At 40.3% G+C, this 16,442-nt stretch overlaps 1 protein-coding gene across 1 annotated transcript; it reads right to left on the reverse strand.

Annotated features, from left to right (window-relative positions):
• Positions 1 to 13,345, reverse strand: LAMP5 (lysosome associated membrane protein 5). Its single transcript, XM_034432364.3, has 6 exons — positions 13,080 to 13,345; positions 12,542 to 12,714; positions 11,650 to 11,781; positions 10,983 to 11,088; positions 7,359 to 7,547; positions 1 to 1,477 (listed from the first exon to the last, which is right to left on the reverse strand). The coding sequence occupies exons 1-6, from the start codon at positions 13,144 to 13,146 to the stop codon at positions 1,299 to 1,301; spliced, it is 846 nt and encodes a 281-aa protein (XP_034288255.1). The 5' UTR covers positions 13,147 to 13,345; the 3' UTR covers positions 1 to 1,298.
• Between the last annotated feature and the right edge of the window lie 3,097 nt (positions 13,346 to 16,442).

Below are 16,442 nucleotides of genomic sequence, written 5' to 3' on the forward strand. Positions count from 1 at the left end.
TTAAGCAACATAGTTTAGGATTTATTGGTTTTTGCTGTTTACTTCCATATCTATATTTACACATCAGTTATTTCTAACACATGAAGGTTTCTGCATAGTAAGATGAACATTTCTTGGTGATAATCTTATATAATCATTACATTGCGGTAGGCATTTTTTTTCAGTCACAGTACATGCAAAGTGTACAGCCCATAAGCATTTCTCACACCAGAGCTTAGCACTCTTGTGATTTGAGCAGCAACGTTCATAAAACTGTTTGGGTGCCAAAGCATTTCAATAAGCAATAAAAATATAAAATAAAATTCTCCAAGCTTTAAAACCTTAGAATCTTAATCTTGGCTCTGTTTGAAATATATTTCAAACTGAGATGGGCTGAACTGGAAATGAGATGATGGGATCGTATGAGCAAGTCCTGAGGGTGTTGTTTTAATTTACCCAAATGGCATTATTCCTTTGAAAATATGTGAAAGTTGAGTAGAGAATCCTACCGTTCCTAGAGCTTTGGAAAAACAGGATTGATAACGGCAACTTCATAAACTGAAGGAGCACTAGCGGAGGAACTGATTAAATCTGATGGAAACCCCAAGTATGGAGAAGGAAGGTGGATTTTTTGTCAGTTCCCCTTTTCCCTTGAACTTCTGCTCTCATCCTATTGTGCAAAGTCCCCATAATATTCCATGCAGATTTTTCAAATGATGTTAAATGTAGCAGAAGGAAAAAGAAATCAAAACTTTCCTGTGAGCCGTGAAGACCCCACAACAGGAACTCTGTTCCTGGACCCCTTGATCCAAGCCATGGGCTTACATTGTGAATGGAGAACTAATTAGCGCGTGTGTCATGGTGCGCCGGTTTCATCAGCCACAGCTAGCAAGGCAAAAATAGAAATGGTGAGAACTGTAGTCCAGCAAACGTGGAAAGGGAAGGTTCCACATGTTCATTTGTCACTGTCCTCATTCCCCTCACCGCCATTGAGGTAAACACATTTTCAGAGCAAAACATACATTTCCATTCTCGTCTCCTCCACCACCACATGAATGGAAACGATGCTTGGCCAATGTAGGGAACATTGCCTGTTGGGTCAGTTCTCCAGAGAAGATGAAGTTATTTCCCTGTTTTAAGCATTGAGAAATGGCTGTTCTTCCATCCCCTCCCTTCCCACCCCTCCCACCCCTTGAATCCCTCCTCCCATCCCCCACCCCTCCATCTGTCAGTATACAGTATATTTCACTATGTATAAGAGGCCCTGACCTATAGGAAAAAAAGTGCTTTTGCTTGAGCTGATCTCTTTCTTTTGCCAGCTATCCCATATGTTTATACTCCGATCTGTCCCGTGGAATTTGGACTTGGTTGGCTGTCATTTTGAGATGGATGTGATAAACACCAAGGGTTACCACAATCACCAAGCCCAAGATCAAGCCCAATATGAGAGGAAGGGTTTCTTCTAATTGTTCTCTTTGATCCACTGGACATTTATGTTCTGCAGCACAGAGAAAAGAGAAGAATGAGGAAAGGGAGAGAAGTGTTATTTTGCATATAGGTATTTCTCCTGCAAAACAAAGGATTACTTTCATTTTCCTCGGAAGACTTCATGACAATATACAGATTCCTCACCAACATACACATACCTTCTCAACTATTCTGAGAGTGAGATTAAGCTGAATAGAAGAAAATGGACTGGCTTCAGGTCCCCCAGGATGTAGAATTTTGATCTAGATCTCCTCAGCCCTAAGGTGAAATTTAGCCCATTGTGTTAAAGTTGTGCTGTATGAAACCAAGGAGTAGGACAATTTTAATGGATCACAAGCCTCCTATGCCCTTGAAAGCCTGAGATGCATACTGCTTGGGTGTGATAAAATGTGCAGGTGAAGAAGTGAGAGGAAAATGTTGGTAACCGCACCCACAGCTTCCCAGGGAAGAAGCAGCACATCCCAGAGTACGACTCAAGACAACAGACTGCACAGTCCTGAACTGGAGGGGGAAGGGAAAAAACATTTAGACTGGCCACACTTTAGAATCTCCCAGGGCGTATCTATTAGGTTAGAAAGTTGTAGCTTTGGTCTGACAAGATTCTGCCTATTAGATGTAAGCAAATATAGAACTGCATTTGATTGGATCTCACTATGTCATCTTAGGCCTAACAATTAGGAATCCAAAGCAAGCAACCCAAATCATTATTCTTCAATCATTAGGTCTTGCCGTACTTGTATCCTTTCCTACTGCTCAAGCTGATGGGTCATTGCTTATTACCACATGTGCCAATGATAGCTGCTACCAGTGCTGTTTGCACAACCCTAGCAATAAAGCCGTTCTGATGGAGATGGAAGAATCTTAATGCCCATAACAATAACTCTCTCTGCAATTTTGTTGTTAGTAACTTCGTGCTTGATTGATTCTTTTTGTTTTTATTTTTGTCCTTTTTAATCATATGCCACCTAGAGTCACAAATCTATGATGACAGGTATACAAATGTGACATAAATAAATATAATGTAGAAATAAATAAGTCCCTATGAGAATAAAAGGAACAGAGTCTCTTTGACAGAACTCTCTTATCACGTAACCTGCCAATTGTGTGAAAATGCCTAAATTCAGCAAAGTGCATAGCTGCTGCCTTTGATAGGATTCAGCCCATCTTATTATTATCCCCTTTCTCCACAGTGGATTCTTGAACTTTAAAGTATCAGAATGTGCCTTGAATCCATTCCCTTGAATTGCTTAAAAGTCTACATCTCATTCCCAAAATTACTGAAACATGCATGGGGCTGCCCTTGAAAAGCATTCAAGGAAGCATCAGCTGACGCAGAATGCGGCTGTGTGGACAGTTATACATGCACCTACGAGGGTGCAGATTTTATATGACAGCTTGATGCTTTTTTAGTCTTTTGTTCTGCAAGCTGCATTGGTTGCCTTTTTGCTTCCAGGTGCAATTCAAGGTTCTAGTTTTGACCTTTGACCTATATGGCATGGTGATAGGTTATTTGAGGGAAACAACTCTTCCCAATTAATTTATCCATCCCACCACGTCAGGCAGGAGGGGTAGGCTAAGGGTCCCGTCTCCAAGGAGATGCATCTCATAAGATCCAGCGACATGCCTTTTGTGCTGTGGCCCCAGCCCTCTGGAACATCATTCACCCCAAAATGAGGTTAACCTCATCTCTGTTAATCTGGCAGGCATTTAAAACATGTTTTTTTTCACCAGCCTGGGAGATCCCAGGGGGAGTCTACAAGGTAGCTGTGTGAGATTAACTAATGTTAGTTCACCCACAGTCTTGGATTTTAACTGTTTTATTTTATTTAATTTTGATGTTTTTAGATTGTTATGAAGTTTTTGACTGTTTTGCTGTACACAGCCCAAAATTACATTTTGCGAGATGGGCAGCTCGTAAATATGGTAAGTAAGTAAGTAAGTAAGTTAAGTAAGTAGGTAAGTAAATAAATAAATGCAATTCAACTATTTGCAATTCAACAAGTTTGTTATTGTTTTTTTTTAACTATGGGGCCAAACACATATATATCTTTTAAACTGTATTTTAATGTTTGTATTTATGTTCTTACTTTGGCTGTGCACCGCCCTGAGTCCTTCAGGAGGAGGGCGGTATATAAATCTGATAATAAATAAATAAATAATAAACTATTCAGTGTGAGGGAGCAGAGGAAATAGGCTTATTTGTTGACCAAACATGTTCACAGAAGAAATAATGGCTGTACTTGAGAATAAGAAAACAAACTGGAGGAAAACCCTCATCATGAGGTGATCACTTGGGAAAGAAGTCAGATTTAAAAACCTTCAGGTCAGGAAGCCATTTCGAAGAACAGTATGAGTTCACTAGCTTGCAGACAATATCTAGTCTCTCCTGTTGTCTTTTAATCTGCTGGATCCTATATGCTCATCTTTGACTTTGTTGTGGTAAAAAGTTATTACCTGATCTGGTGCAATCCTCTTTTTTCCCCCTATTGTCTGCTTTGATTCAGCTTACAATTCTCAGATAGCCAGAAAGGGGGAAAGACCAGCAGGACAGCTGTAAATGGCTAGGGCAGGGCCGGATTTAGATGAAAAGAGGCCCTAGGCTATTCCACTTATGAGGCCCTTTCACCTATAGTGAAAGTGTAATTTTAATTTTGCTAACAATTTGAATGTAGGCCCCTCTTGTTCTTGAGGCCCTAGGCTGAAGCCTAGTTAGCCTATAGGAAAATCCGGCCCTGGGCTAGGGTCATTTAAAATGTTTGCCTTTGAGAAATAAAATGAAGACACACAGACAAATCCAGCCCTGGAACTCAGTCAAACTCACCACTGATTATATTGCTAAATAGAAGAGAATCACGCATTTTTTCTCAAAGTTTTTTTTTGTTTTGTTTTTTTTTGTGGACAGTTGTGGCCCACAAATCAAGAAACTTTAGAAGTAGTAGGCATTTTTGCCCAAAGCTCAGGGTCAGTCCTACCACTAGGCAGTGTGAGGCAATTGCTGCAGAACAGATGCTAAAAACTGCTGGTAAAGAAGACAGAGCTGTTTTCAAGTACCACTATAGTCCTTTGCAGTCTTGATGGAAAATTCAGAAAAAGAGAGAAAAATAACATATTGTCCTTTACCTCTGGTATAAAACTATCTTGCAACATGCCTGCGAAAGCTACCTGCTTAAAATGCATACTTTACTCAAATTAGAATGCCAACACACTAAACATCCCTCAAAACGTTCCAAAATTCACTCTTTTTTTCAGACTATTTTTTTTTAATGTAGGAAGACATGCTACACCGCTCTTGAATTTCTGGGATTACAAAATGGGAAAAAAAGGACACACTTTCTGAATAATTTAACATGTCAGCTAAAATAGCCAGGCTATTCTTGTATTGCAGTAAAAACTATAATGATAATGCTTTTGAGTTGGATCAATAAGCAATAGAGAATTTGCCCAGGGGACATAAAAGCATATGTGGAAATTTCAATTAGGAGTCAGTCCACTATACAAGCCAAAGTTGCACATGTGTCTATTTTACAGACTGAGAACTACATAAAGTTCATTATATGAAATCACAATTGAACTGAACTAATGTCAAGAATTCAAAATGAGAGCAACAACTGAGCAGAAGGTGGACAGCAATTCCCACTGTTGAAGGAAAGGAAAAGGAAGGGAAGGGAAAAAGGAGAAAGAGAAAAAGCCACCAAAAAAAATCACATTTTTTCCTGTTAAAAACCTTTATCATAAATTGATGCAATTGTAGTGCAGTCCACTACCATAATTTGAAGTAGCATCAAACTGTCATATAAAATGGGTACATATTGGAACTAAGGTGGGGATGAACATGGATTTTAATTATTAATCAGGGAAAACAATTATAGCATAACCAACCTGAGACCTTGCCTCAAACAGTTGATTATGATGCCAAATTTCTGATTTCTCTAGCAACAATGAATACTGAAGACAATTAATCCAAAGGACTAACTTCTTCAAACTCAGATTAGCAAGATTAGTTTGAAAAAATTGCTATAATAACAACACAAATTACAGCAAGTGCACTTTGTTTTCATATAGGAACTGCTACCTTGGCAAATCAAAACAGATTTTTAATTCCTTCACACACTCTCTTGATGCAAGAGAGAGGAGGCCTTTCTTTCTTCTTCTTTCTTTCTTTCTTTCTTTCTTTCTTTCTTTCTTTCTTTCCTTCCTTCCTTCTTTTTCTTTCTTTCTGCCAGCCTGAACCTGAGATTATTTACAAAATGGTTACTAGCCACTTTACCATGGTGATAACTAACTCAATGACTTTAACTTGCCCTCCTGTTGCTAGTCATCTGCATTTTCCAGTTCCAGATTTTCTACTTCTTTTATGATCAGCTTCCTTCCCTTTTAATGACATGATCTATTCCTTTCCCATTCCTTCCGTGTTCCCACTGCTATATCCTTGCTTACCTTCCTTAAATCTCAACTTTGCCTTCTGAATAATCATGAAAGTAATCAAGGGGTTATGATGGGAATTTCAGTGCCATCAACAATGTAGCGTTTAGCACTCTAGTAATAAAAAATGCAAAATGCATACTAGAGAATATTACAAAGATTAAACCACCAGGACAGCTACTATACATGTGGAACTTCATAAACCTCACCAATGAATGATTTTAACATCAGAAAAAAGGGAGGAAAGACCAAGCAAGTTGATTAGACTTTACTAATACTTTACTAATACTCATAAACCCAGGATAGTATATAAGAGGCAATGGGACAACAAATCCCTACTCAGTGCTTCTGCTTATCTATTAAAAAGCATACAAAATAGACCCACAATATACAAACTGTATGATTTTGTATACAATACGTTACTTAGGAATTTATGGATCCCTTGACAGAAATTTAGATAGGCTAATTATTATTAATCATGGTAGAAACATAGTTCTGAAGAAACCTATCACTTTCAGTTGTCAAGAGAAATCCCCATCTCCTTCAGCATTCCACTGTTGAAGAGATTTTAAGGTTTCACTGAAATCTGCATTCCTATCATTTCTCCCCCATTGATTCTACCCTGCCCTTTAGAAATACAGAGAATATCTGCTTCATTCTTAAAATGTCTATTTTATAGAGGGTCAGGCTCTTCCTATTCAGAAGGAAAGTATCTCTGGACAGCTATCATTGGAAGTTAAAAAAAACAAAACTGGCAGGATTGTTACCACTGGATTTAGAATAGCAAGAAGTTTGCTTGACTATTTGGATACTTAGCCTAATCTATCAGGGATTTTCTTACAACTTCAGATTCTTGATCCTTATTTATGCACACTGGATTATAACATCCACGCACTGTTACACCTGCACACGACAAACATTTAATAAATCCTCTATGGTTTGCCAAAACATCCTTGAGCCAGAGGAATATATAAAGTATGCATTATATAAAATAAAGACAGTGGAAATTTTCACTTTAGGATCATAAACATTTTGCCAGAATAGTGATGAATCTATACCTACTGAGAAATAAAATCTCTAGCTACCAGTAAGCAAAACGCCCCCAAAAACACAAACCTTGAAAGAAGGCATTGTGGAATGCCATTGGAGATAGTTTGCTCTTCATTAGGTGCCGTGTTTCCTTGGGTCACTGCAAGCCTCTGCCCTATGCTTTCTTTCAAGGCAAAGCCTTGCTGTTATCAATAATCTTACATCAAATTTCCCAGTGAGTGCGCTAGACACACGATTTATTTTTTAAACTAAAAGAAGGAGCCTTCCCCCATTGAAGAAAGTCTTCATCTACAATACGAAATCCTGGTCTTTATCCACCCCAATCTTCCACAAAAACAGCTTGCTTCCTCAGTCAAGAGAGTCTCTATTGACTTTCCAAATTGCATCTATAAATTGATCAGCATCCAGAGGTCCCTTACCTTCACTGAAAACAAAATCAGAGCTGATGTCAAAGGGCTGGAGGCGGACCTCTGACAGCAAGAGAACAACTGATTTTTGGTGGTCAACGGAGCTTAAGGTGATTGTCTGCTGAGCTTGACATTCATAAGACTTCCCAGCTGGGGTGACTAAAGCAGAGAGGTGACGTGTTGTGACTGTGTGTTTCCCCGCTGTCAAGAAGAAAATATTATTATTGGATGACTATCATACTTTTTTTTCCTAGACCAAATGACTATTTAATTCAGCATTCCATGACCAACTGCATTTAATATATTTTATAAATATCTTCTCCACATCTGCTAGGTTTTAATAACATCAACATTAAAAAGACTTCAGAAAATGTCTAAAGAACAAGAAATTTGATCAAATTGCTCAAAAAATCCTTTTCCTTTGTTAAAGAGACAAAAATGTGGACAATGAATATCAAGACTGTCTGTAAATATGCATTTTGTACGTTTGTATGTTTTTAGTCTTTTTTCACTTCTAGTCTTTTTTCACTTTTTTCTTTTCATTTTGTGTATTCTTTTTAAAATATATATATTTAGTTAATATAAATATGAAAAGTCTATTTTTACAAATCAGATAAAGATTGGCATTAAGAATTTGCCCAGTCTTCTGTGTTTGCAAGAAAGAAAAATAGTTTTTCTAATATATTTAGAGATTTTAATATGTGCTCTTACAAATTAGGCTGTAATTCTAATAGACAGATATTGGAAGGAACTAGATAGCAAGAGAGAGCTGAACAATATGCAGATGAACAGACACATGTTCTCTCATACATGTCAGGAAACATTCATGCTGTTGTACATGATTAGAAGCATAAAACCTTAATTTCCGTTTTCATGACATTCCTCCAGTCCTTGTATTCAGAACTACATAGCACAATGTGATGAAAATCATTAAATGCATAAGCAAAAGATGCTTTATTTCCCATTAGGATCCTAAAATGATGCTCACACTTCAAACATCTAATGGCTTATGCTGATGACAGCAGCTATGATGATCCCACAAGGAATAGCAAGTCCTAACTAGAAATTCAGCATTACCAGCAGTGCTATTATTAGCTTTCTATGACTAGATCCTGCTTGAAAAAAAAACAAAACCACACCACCCTTTTGCAGATAACATTCCCGGGGAATCACGCTCCACCATTCATGTAGTCACATGTAACCCCTTCAGAGCAGCATCACAAATGGGTCCTGAGTGGCTGGATGACGTACAGTACTGCTGATGGGGCAGAATTGGACCTAAAAAAACCCAGATGGCAAGTCCTATTGGAATGACTTCTGGACATTGCAGATCACAACTCACAACTCGTCATACGTATATGCTTGTGCGGATGAATGGAACTGTAGAATTATTCATCAGAAGAGGAAACATCGTGAAGGTCTGTATTGTCCAATACTCTCTCACAAAAAATATCAATTTTCCAAAGTATAGGAAAAATGGACCAAGTGGATAAATAAGCATAATGCAAACATTTAAAACTGAAAATGGGAGGCAAATTTTCAAAATATAAACAACCCGTATGATGAAAAGAAATGTGAAAATCTTAATAAATAAAGTTAGAATCAGAAAGAGTAAAACAAAATATCCTGTTTTTGTTAAAATCGACTGCACCTGAACAACCACTCATCTAAGAGTAAACACAATTCATTCAACAGGATTTATTTTGGAATACAAATGTAAAGAATTACACTGAACGGCTTTTAAAAAATCCTGATTTTTGTTGCATATCCTGTCTGGCTAAGCTACACATTCACATATAATGGCCAATACTAACTACTGCATTATATGTGAAAGAGATGGTGTATTTCAAGCCACTCGGAAAAGATACTGTAGTTTTTTCTATACATTATTTTAATATAAAATAGACTTTTCTTCCTAATTAATACTTAGAAATAGACAAAGATTTAATGATCCAAATTACTCAGGAACAAATAAAATACAGATGGGTACGCCTTGGGCATGCTTCAATGCAGCAATGGGGGCAGGGGGCGGGGGAGAGAACATACCCTAGAATATTCTGCACTGCAGAGGTGCCCAGTGACACACAGAGGCACCAAGAAGAAGTCCATAAGAAAGAAACACAAAGAAATGCAATGGTAACACCGACCATTAATAGAAGCCACCCAAATAGGTAGAAAGTGGTCATATTTTAGAGCATAGTAATTACATTTGAGATGTGCAGCGTCTACTAACCGTTATCTATATTAGATTGCTTAAATGTTCAACACCCCCCCTCCCCAAAAAAAATTACCAACTCCAAAATCCAAGTAAAGGCAATCATAAAATAAAATCAAAATTATTCTAATTGCCCTTCAGGGATTACATGAAACTCCCTTCTATAACTGTCCACTCCAAACCCAACACTGCACTAAAAAGTGCTGGGCCCAAGATTAGAGTACAGAATGCTTCCTTCATTACAAATGGGTTTACAGTAATCAGAAATGATTTACAGATGCCATCCCCTAACAAGCAGTATAACTGTTACATCATTTGGGCGAATAGTTTTTTTTTAAAAACTTTAGCTAAGTAATCCTTGCTCAGGGATTATTATTTTTAAAGGTTTTGTTTTAATCCTGATTTATTTGCTTCATAACGCTTAGAAATGAAAAAGGTATAGTCCTGTTTTCCTTCTAAGAATGGACTGATTTTATTCTTTTACAAATTCTGGAAGTTTTTCTTCAATAGAAAAGGGGCTTTCTAATATTTTATATCGATTTAATTGTTTGGTTCCATCTTAATATGTCAAAAGGGCAGTGCCCGGGCATCGAAGCCTGACGTAACACTGTTTTTATATGAACTATAACTCCCATCAGCTTCATTTTAACCTAAGCACGACTTACTACCGGTAGTACGGGAGCTTTTTTTTTTTTTTTTGCTCGGGATCCAGGCTGATCGTCGGGCCAGGCATCAGTTTGTTCCAAAGGCGCACAAATCTGCGCCTGGCCTGGGGGGCGTATAGTATGGTTGGCTGGTTGACAGCAAGGATGCCCTTCTTGGAAAAACTCAAGGCCATCCGCAGATTCTTAAAACCAGCTTAGGAAAAGGCCAAAGGCCAAGCCGGGCCTCGCTTCAAGCGGGATCATTGTCCACCCACAGCTCGGCCAAGAAGAGAATCCAGGCCCGAGTCGGCTGATCTGATCGAGAAGGGGGATCTGGGGTGAAGGAGGAGGAGGAGCCGTCGGGGAAACGCGGCCGCCCGCTTTATCCGCACTGCGGGCCGGGGAGAGGAGGCGGCACCGGCCTCAGGCCTGAGCCAGACGCGTTTGGCGGGAGACGTGGGCGAAAAAAAAAGCGGTGGGGGGTGGGTGGGAACCAGCTGGAAATGATTCAGGCTCCCTCCCGCCGCAGCAGCGCTTTGCAGAGACTTCGAGGTTTGCAAGCAAGGAGGCCAAAGTCGCTCGTGAACCTGGGCGGCTCTCTCGCTCTCTCTTATCCTTTGCCCACCTCTGCCTCGCCATTCCCACGGCCCTCGGGTCGGAACGAGAGGCAGCCCCAGGCTTTTCTAACCTGCCACCAGCAACTACCTCGTCTTATCCTTCTCTCCCCACCTCACCTCCCTCCGCCCTCAGGCCTGGCTTCGGCCGCGCCGCACTTACGGTTCACGGCGCCTTTGAAGTAGGTGCTCTCGCTGCTGTCGTAAACGAACTGGACTTTGCTCATTTTCCACCAGGCCTCGGGGTCAGAACTTTTGTTACGCGTCTCCTGTCGAGAAGGGTTAAGAAAAGACCCAAAGTCGAGGCAGGGCAAAGGAAGCCTCGCCGGCCGCCCGCCTGGCCTGGCCAAGCGAACATTTATTTTCCCGCGCTCGCAGCTTTCTGTGTGGCTCGGCCGGCCGCCCTCCCGGGAGATTCCTCGGGGCAGAAGGAAGGAGGAGGTTGACTTGATCCGTCGGCTGCCTTCTTCGGCGCCTTTAGCGACGGCGTACGGTCGAAATAATAATAATAATAATAATAATAATAATAATAATAATAATAATAATAATAATAATAATAATAATAATAATAATAATAATAATAATATCGGGCTAGCGTCACGGCGTCTCTTCATTTTATTTCTCTCTCTCACACTGCCAATTTTTTTCCTCCCCCCCCCCTCGGGTTGATTCTTGATTCCTTCAGTTTTGGTTTTTCTCGGGTCCTGCAGGTGATTGTGCCTCCCCCACCCCGCACCCCCATCCATTTCCCCGGGATTTCCCACCCTCAACCCCACTCCCAGCCGGGGCTCTGCTTCGAGGCGGACCTTTGGCGGTCTCTCCCCCGATACCTTGAGAAAATAAAGGCTGAGGGTGTAAGCTCTGTTGAGCCACGAAATGTGGAGTTCGGATTCGTTGCTGCTGCATTTGCCTCGCTCCTCGGCTCCGCGGGAAAGCGAGATGTAGGCTTGCTCGGTGATCGTCTGAAGGCACAACACAACACAAGACACGGGCGCATTAGGTCTCGACCCCCCCCCCCACACACACACTTCCACAAACAGCATCGGGAAAAAGAAGTGAGGTTTCTTCTCCCCCCTCCATCTCCCGCTGCCCAATATAATAGATAATAAGAATATAAATATGGCTAGCTTCAGCTCCCCACAATGGGTTAGAAGGAAACGTAACCTTATTTACTGTACCGCCCGAGATGTAATAATAATTACCCATAATAGACCCAACCTCCCCGCACCTCCGCGCCCCAGGGACTCGAGATGAGTAATTATATATTGTCATTCCCTTTCCCATCCCCCCTCCGATATGAAAAAGAAAAAAAGATTGAAGTAAACTTTGTGCACTTTCCACGATTCAAAAAAAAAAGGTCTTTTCTGCAGCGAAAGGAGAACAGGAGCGGGGGCAGGACAGACAACTCTTTGCAAACTATATGTACACGGGGGGGGTGGCGATGCTTTAGCTGCAGTTCCCCCGTGTGAGTGACAGGGAGGGGGAGAAAGCGAAGTTGCATTGCCTTAGCAACATGCCGCTTTTAAAAAGGCTGCGATTATATTTAAGAATAATTCGAATCTTCCCCTCTTCTCTGTCTCTCCCCCTGCGCGCGCGCGCACACACAACACACACACACACACACACACAATCAAGCCTAAGCCACAGATAACCCCCAAATATTGAAAGACATCCTTCTCGCGCTTTAGATAGATGATATTCAAATTAAAAGAAGAATCTCACATCAACAAAATTGCTGGCCCAGATCTCGTAGGGGACGACTAATTTCGCAGCGAATTCCGCCATGAGGCAGGTTGTTCCGTTTTCCCGAACTACAAAAATAGCCTTTTCGGGATTTGGAGATAAGCCCGAAAGATTTTCCACTTCTTGTTCTGCCAGCCCACCAGCTAGTGCATCTGTTGAGAGAAAAAAATAGGGAAAGTGAAGCAAGAGGATTCAGATTTAGGTTGCTGAAAAGGGGGGGGGTTCTCTTTACCGGCAGCTTCTGCCTGCTCTGGACACGAAGTTAAATCAGTTAGAATTTCTCCAGAGAACTCCAGCGATCTACCTTCCCCGGGGCGGTGGGGACTGGAGGAGGGAAGCTATTTAGTCGCATCTATTTTTCTTACACACAGGACACACAAGCGACCTTTTTCTGGCTGTTTTCCTCCCCCCTTTCCCCACATCGAGCTGGGGGAAAAAAGGCGAATAGGCGGAACATTTTCGAGATCGGCGGGATGAGAGGCGAGTTCCTGCTAAAGGCGGGAAAGCATGTACTCACGGAAAAGCAAAAGCAGTCCCTGCAGTGGCGGGATGGCTCCCGAGGTTTCGCACCTTCTCCGCTCCATGCTCCCCAAGCCGAGCCCGCAAGGAAGAAGGCAAGAGACGGGAAGCCGCGTGGATGGGCTCCCCTCGCCCGCTCCCGCTGCTGCAGCGTCGCTGCGCGGAGACGAATGCGCCTCGGTTACTTTTCCGAGCTCCGAGTAAGTGGTGGGGAGGCGGGGTGTACGTGGCAGGCCGGCGGGAGCTGTCCGAGGTACTGAACTCCACCGTGGTCTTCAAACGTTCCCCAGCTGGTTCCGGGGAGAGAACTGTCCAGCCTACCGTCCCACAGCTCGTGAGTTGCCGCAACTTCGCTCAACAGAAAGTGGAACTTCAAAAGTCCAATGCCAGAGATGGCTGGTAAAGCACCTGCTTCGGATTAAAACCTCTGCCAGCGTTGTCTTTGCTTCCCTTGCCCATCCACTCCCCCAGATCATTGTCTTCGCCAGGCAGCTCCAATTGTCTTGAAGAAATCCAACTACGCATTCCTTCTCCCTCCATTCTTCTTCCAGAGGACGCCTCTTTTATTAACTTCACAAGATTGCAAAGTTCAAAATACTCTTTCCTGATCCTGTTTAAGATAGTGGCTCTCTTCCTACACATACACACACACACACACACACACATACACAAAGCCTGTTAAAATGCTGCTTGCAGTAGTTCTTTAGCCAGATTTTGAGGCTGTGCACCTTAAACATAACCTTATAACGTGCTTATGAAATTCTCCAGTAATGCAGAAAATTTATATTAGTGAGACAGGAAAAAACTGAAAGATCAGCAAAGATGCACACAAAGGGAAATAATGTGTAGAGGGGGAAAAGATACTCACTGATCTGAAACCAAATGGGATATGGTGTCCTTCCAAATCTCTCTCTCTTTCTTATACACACTACTTAGACAGATAGATATACTTAGCTTAGAGAGAAATAAAGGAGGTAAACTCAGAAGACAGTGCAAGTGATCGATTTAAATGGAGACTCTAGTCTTTAAACATTGCTCCAAAGATATAATGTTTTGGGATCTATTCATTCATTCTCTTAAAGTGTCAGATTGGCTCAGATTGGAATTTACCCGCAGTATATGAGTATGAACTCAATAAGGCTTATTGCCAGAAGACTGTATATACGCTTGCAGCGATGATGCATTTCTGATCTATTATAAAAAGAACACGCATAAACATAGCTACCTCATGACTGGGGTTTAAACTAGAACCCAGCAAACCCAGATCCAACTTTCCAATTGACTATGCTGCTCACTGGGTCTTTGAACCAGTCACAGTCTCACAATCTTTCTTACAGTATTGTTGCAGAGTACTGTGAAGGATGATGTAATGCAAATCACCTTAGCAGAAAGACAATTATAAATATGATTAACACAATAAAATCATCACCAGGCCAGCCTTTGCATTTATAGGAGTTGCTGCACTAGTATGATCACTGCTTTTGAGAATTGCCTCCATTGATTTTTCTGATGGAAGCTAATGTGATTGTGGAAGCAAACCAGCACACAGGGAAGCAGAGTAAGCCATGATAGATAGCTTTGCTCAGTAGTGTGGCTCCTCCTTCCCATAATGACCACTCCCTAAATCGACTCATATCCTAGCCTCCTGTAGGTATAAACCTAGGTATTCATGCCCATAGAATCAAAGTAATCTAGTGATTACTACTAATAAATATTTTGGCAAACTCAGTATCGAATTTAACTGTTAATATTTTTCAATTCTCTTAAATTTGCAATATATCCACTTGCCAAAAGCATATATATTAGAGGTATATAATTTGATCTGTAAATAATGTTTTCCACTCAAAGTAGAGCACTTCCTTGAATTTTAAAAAGGTACATAGCATTTGAAAAGTAGTTCTCTAAAGCTGCACTTCTATGCGTATCTGCCTAGGGAGCATCCCAATTAACCAAATACACAGTACATAGGTAAGTAGTAATGCTGTATTTCCACCTGGAAGGAAATGCCATTGAACTCAGTGGAATTCATTTTTATGGATAGGATTGCGCTGGGAAATACAAAATGTTATATTTAATTTTGGAGTGTAATAAATTGTTCTTTGTTTGTGCATTCACCACTGGTAGAAAGCCATTGCTGTAAAGCCTAAAATTATATCAGGGCATCAAATCAAGCACTTCATAAATATCACATTTAGCATGGAGTGAAAATCCAAAGTAAGATTAAAGTCTTTTAAAAATAAGATTATATTTTGTAAAAAAAAAATAAAAATAAAAACCAAACCCAGATTTCCCTCTACCCACCCCCATGTTTCACCACTGAGTGTTTTTGCGGCAGACATTAGGAAGCTAAAATCTGCTGCAGCCAGAGATGCAGGAAAACAATCCAGTTCAATTAATTTTGAAGTTCATTGATCCTAAATATATAATGGGTTAGAATTAGTTAGTGTCACAATAAATGAGAAAGACTAATAATCAGTTAATTATCCTGGGGATATAATCATCACCTTATGATACTTTGTATCCAAGAACATAATCCCCCTGTCCTGAATGCAGGTATTCTAAATGATTTTTTTTTAAAAGGAGTTATCTGATATGGTACACATGTCTAGGACAGATGCTTTTTCTTTATTTCCATTTTTCCATGCCTTAAATCTTGGAACAGACATTCTTCCCCCTAATAGTTATATTTGAAAGATTTCCCAGAATTTAAAATGAATAATTTAACAGAAATGCATCAAAAATGTTTCCAAAGATATATACTAGCATATTTAATATGCTCTTTAAAAAGTCTTATAAAAACATTGACACATGGTTGAACTATAGCAAGTTCAATTTTCAAGAGCAAAGACTGAAGTGTCCAATATCCTAATTTTAAGAGTTATTTGACCATCTATATTTCATATTTTTATAAGATCAAATTACAGTTAGCAATTAACATTTTGTGCATATTGCATGCCTATGCATCTTTTCTGAAAGACGTTGGCAGGTTATTGTTAGTAGTATAGTATTTGAAAGGCCACATTAATCCATACGATATGGTGAAATACTGCAGTAGACTATTTTTTAAAAATTATGTCACATAGTAATTTTGTTTTGGAACTTTTATTGATCCTGTAGATATTTCTTAAATCCATCTATGATTAAAATCAACAAGGCAGGTAACATAGGAATGTTTTCATGACTGCAAAGAGATTGATATGTTAATGTCCAAAGGCTTTGCTACTCTTTCTGTATTTGAATGAGCATTCTGACTCCGTGAATTCCATTTGGGAGACTGCTTAAACATCTGGATTGCACAATTCTGTAAAAGACATGGAACTAAATCTAGGGTTGGATTTTGCTTAAAATGTGATTTCCAACT

This window comes from Pantherophis guttatus, chromosome 1, assembly GCF_059756535.1.
Source record: "Pantherophis guttatus breed Tessera chromosome 1, ASM5975653v1, whole genome shotgun sequence".
Lineage (NCBI taxonomy): Eukaryota > Metazoa > Chordata > Lepidosauria > Squamata > Colubridae > Pantherophis > Pantherophis guttatus.

Excerpts from the sequence above, each read along its gene's own strand:
- LAMP5 (XM_034432364.3), bottom strand. The coding sequence starts at position 13,146 with ATGGAGCGGAGAAGGTGCGAAACCTCGGGAGCCATCCCGCCACTGCAG. Across the intron at positions 11,782-12,541 it reads GGGCCAGCAATTTTGTTGAT|ACGATCACCGAGCAAGCCTA; the intron begins GTGAGATTCTTC and ends TTGTGCCTTCAG. Across the intron at positions 11,089-11,649 it reads TCAGCCTTTATTTTCTCAAG|GAGACGCGTAACAAAAGTTC; the intron begins GTATCGGGGGAG and ends CCTTCTCGACAG.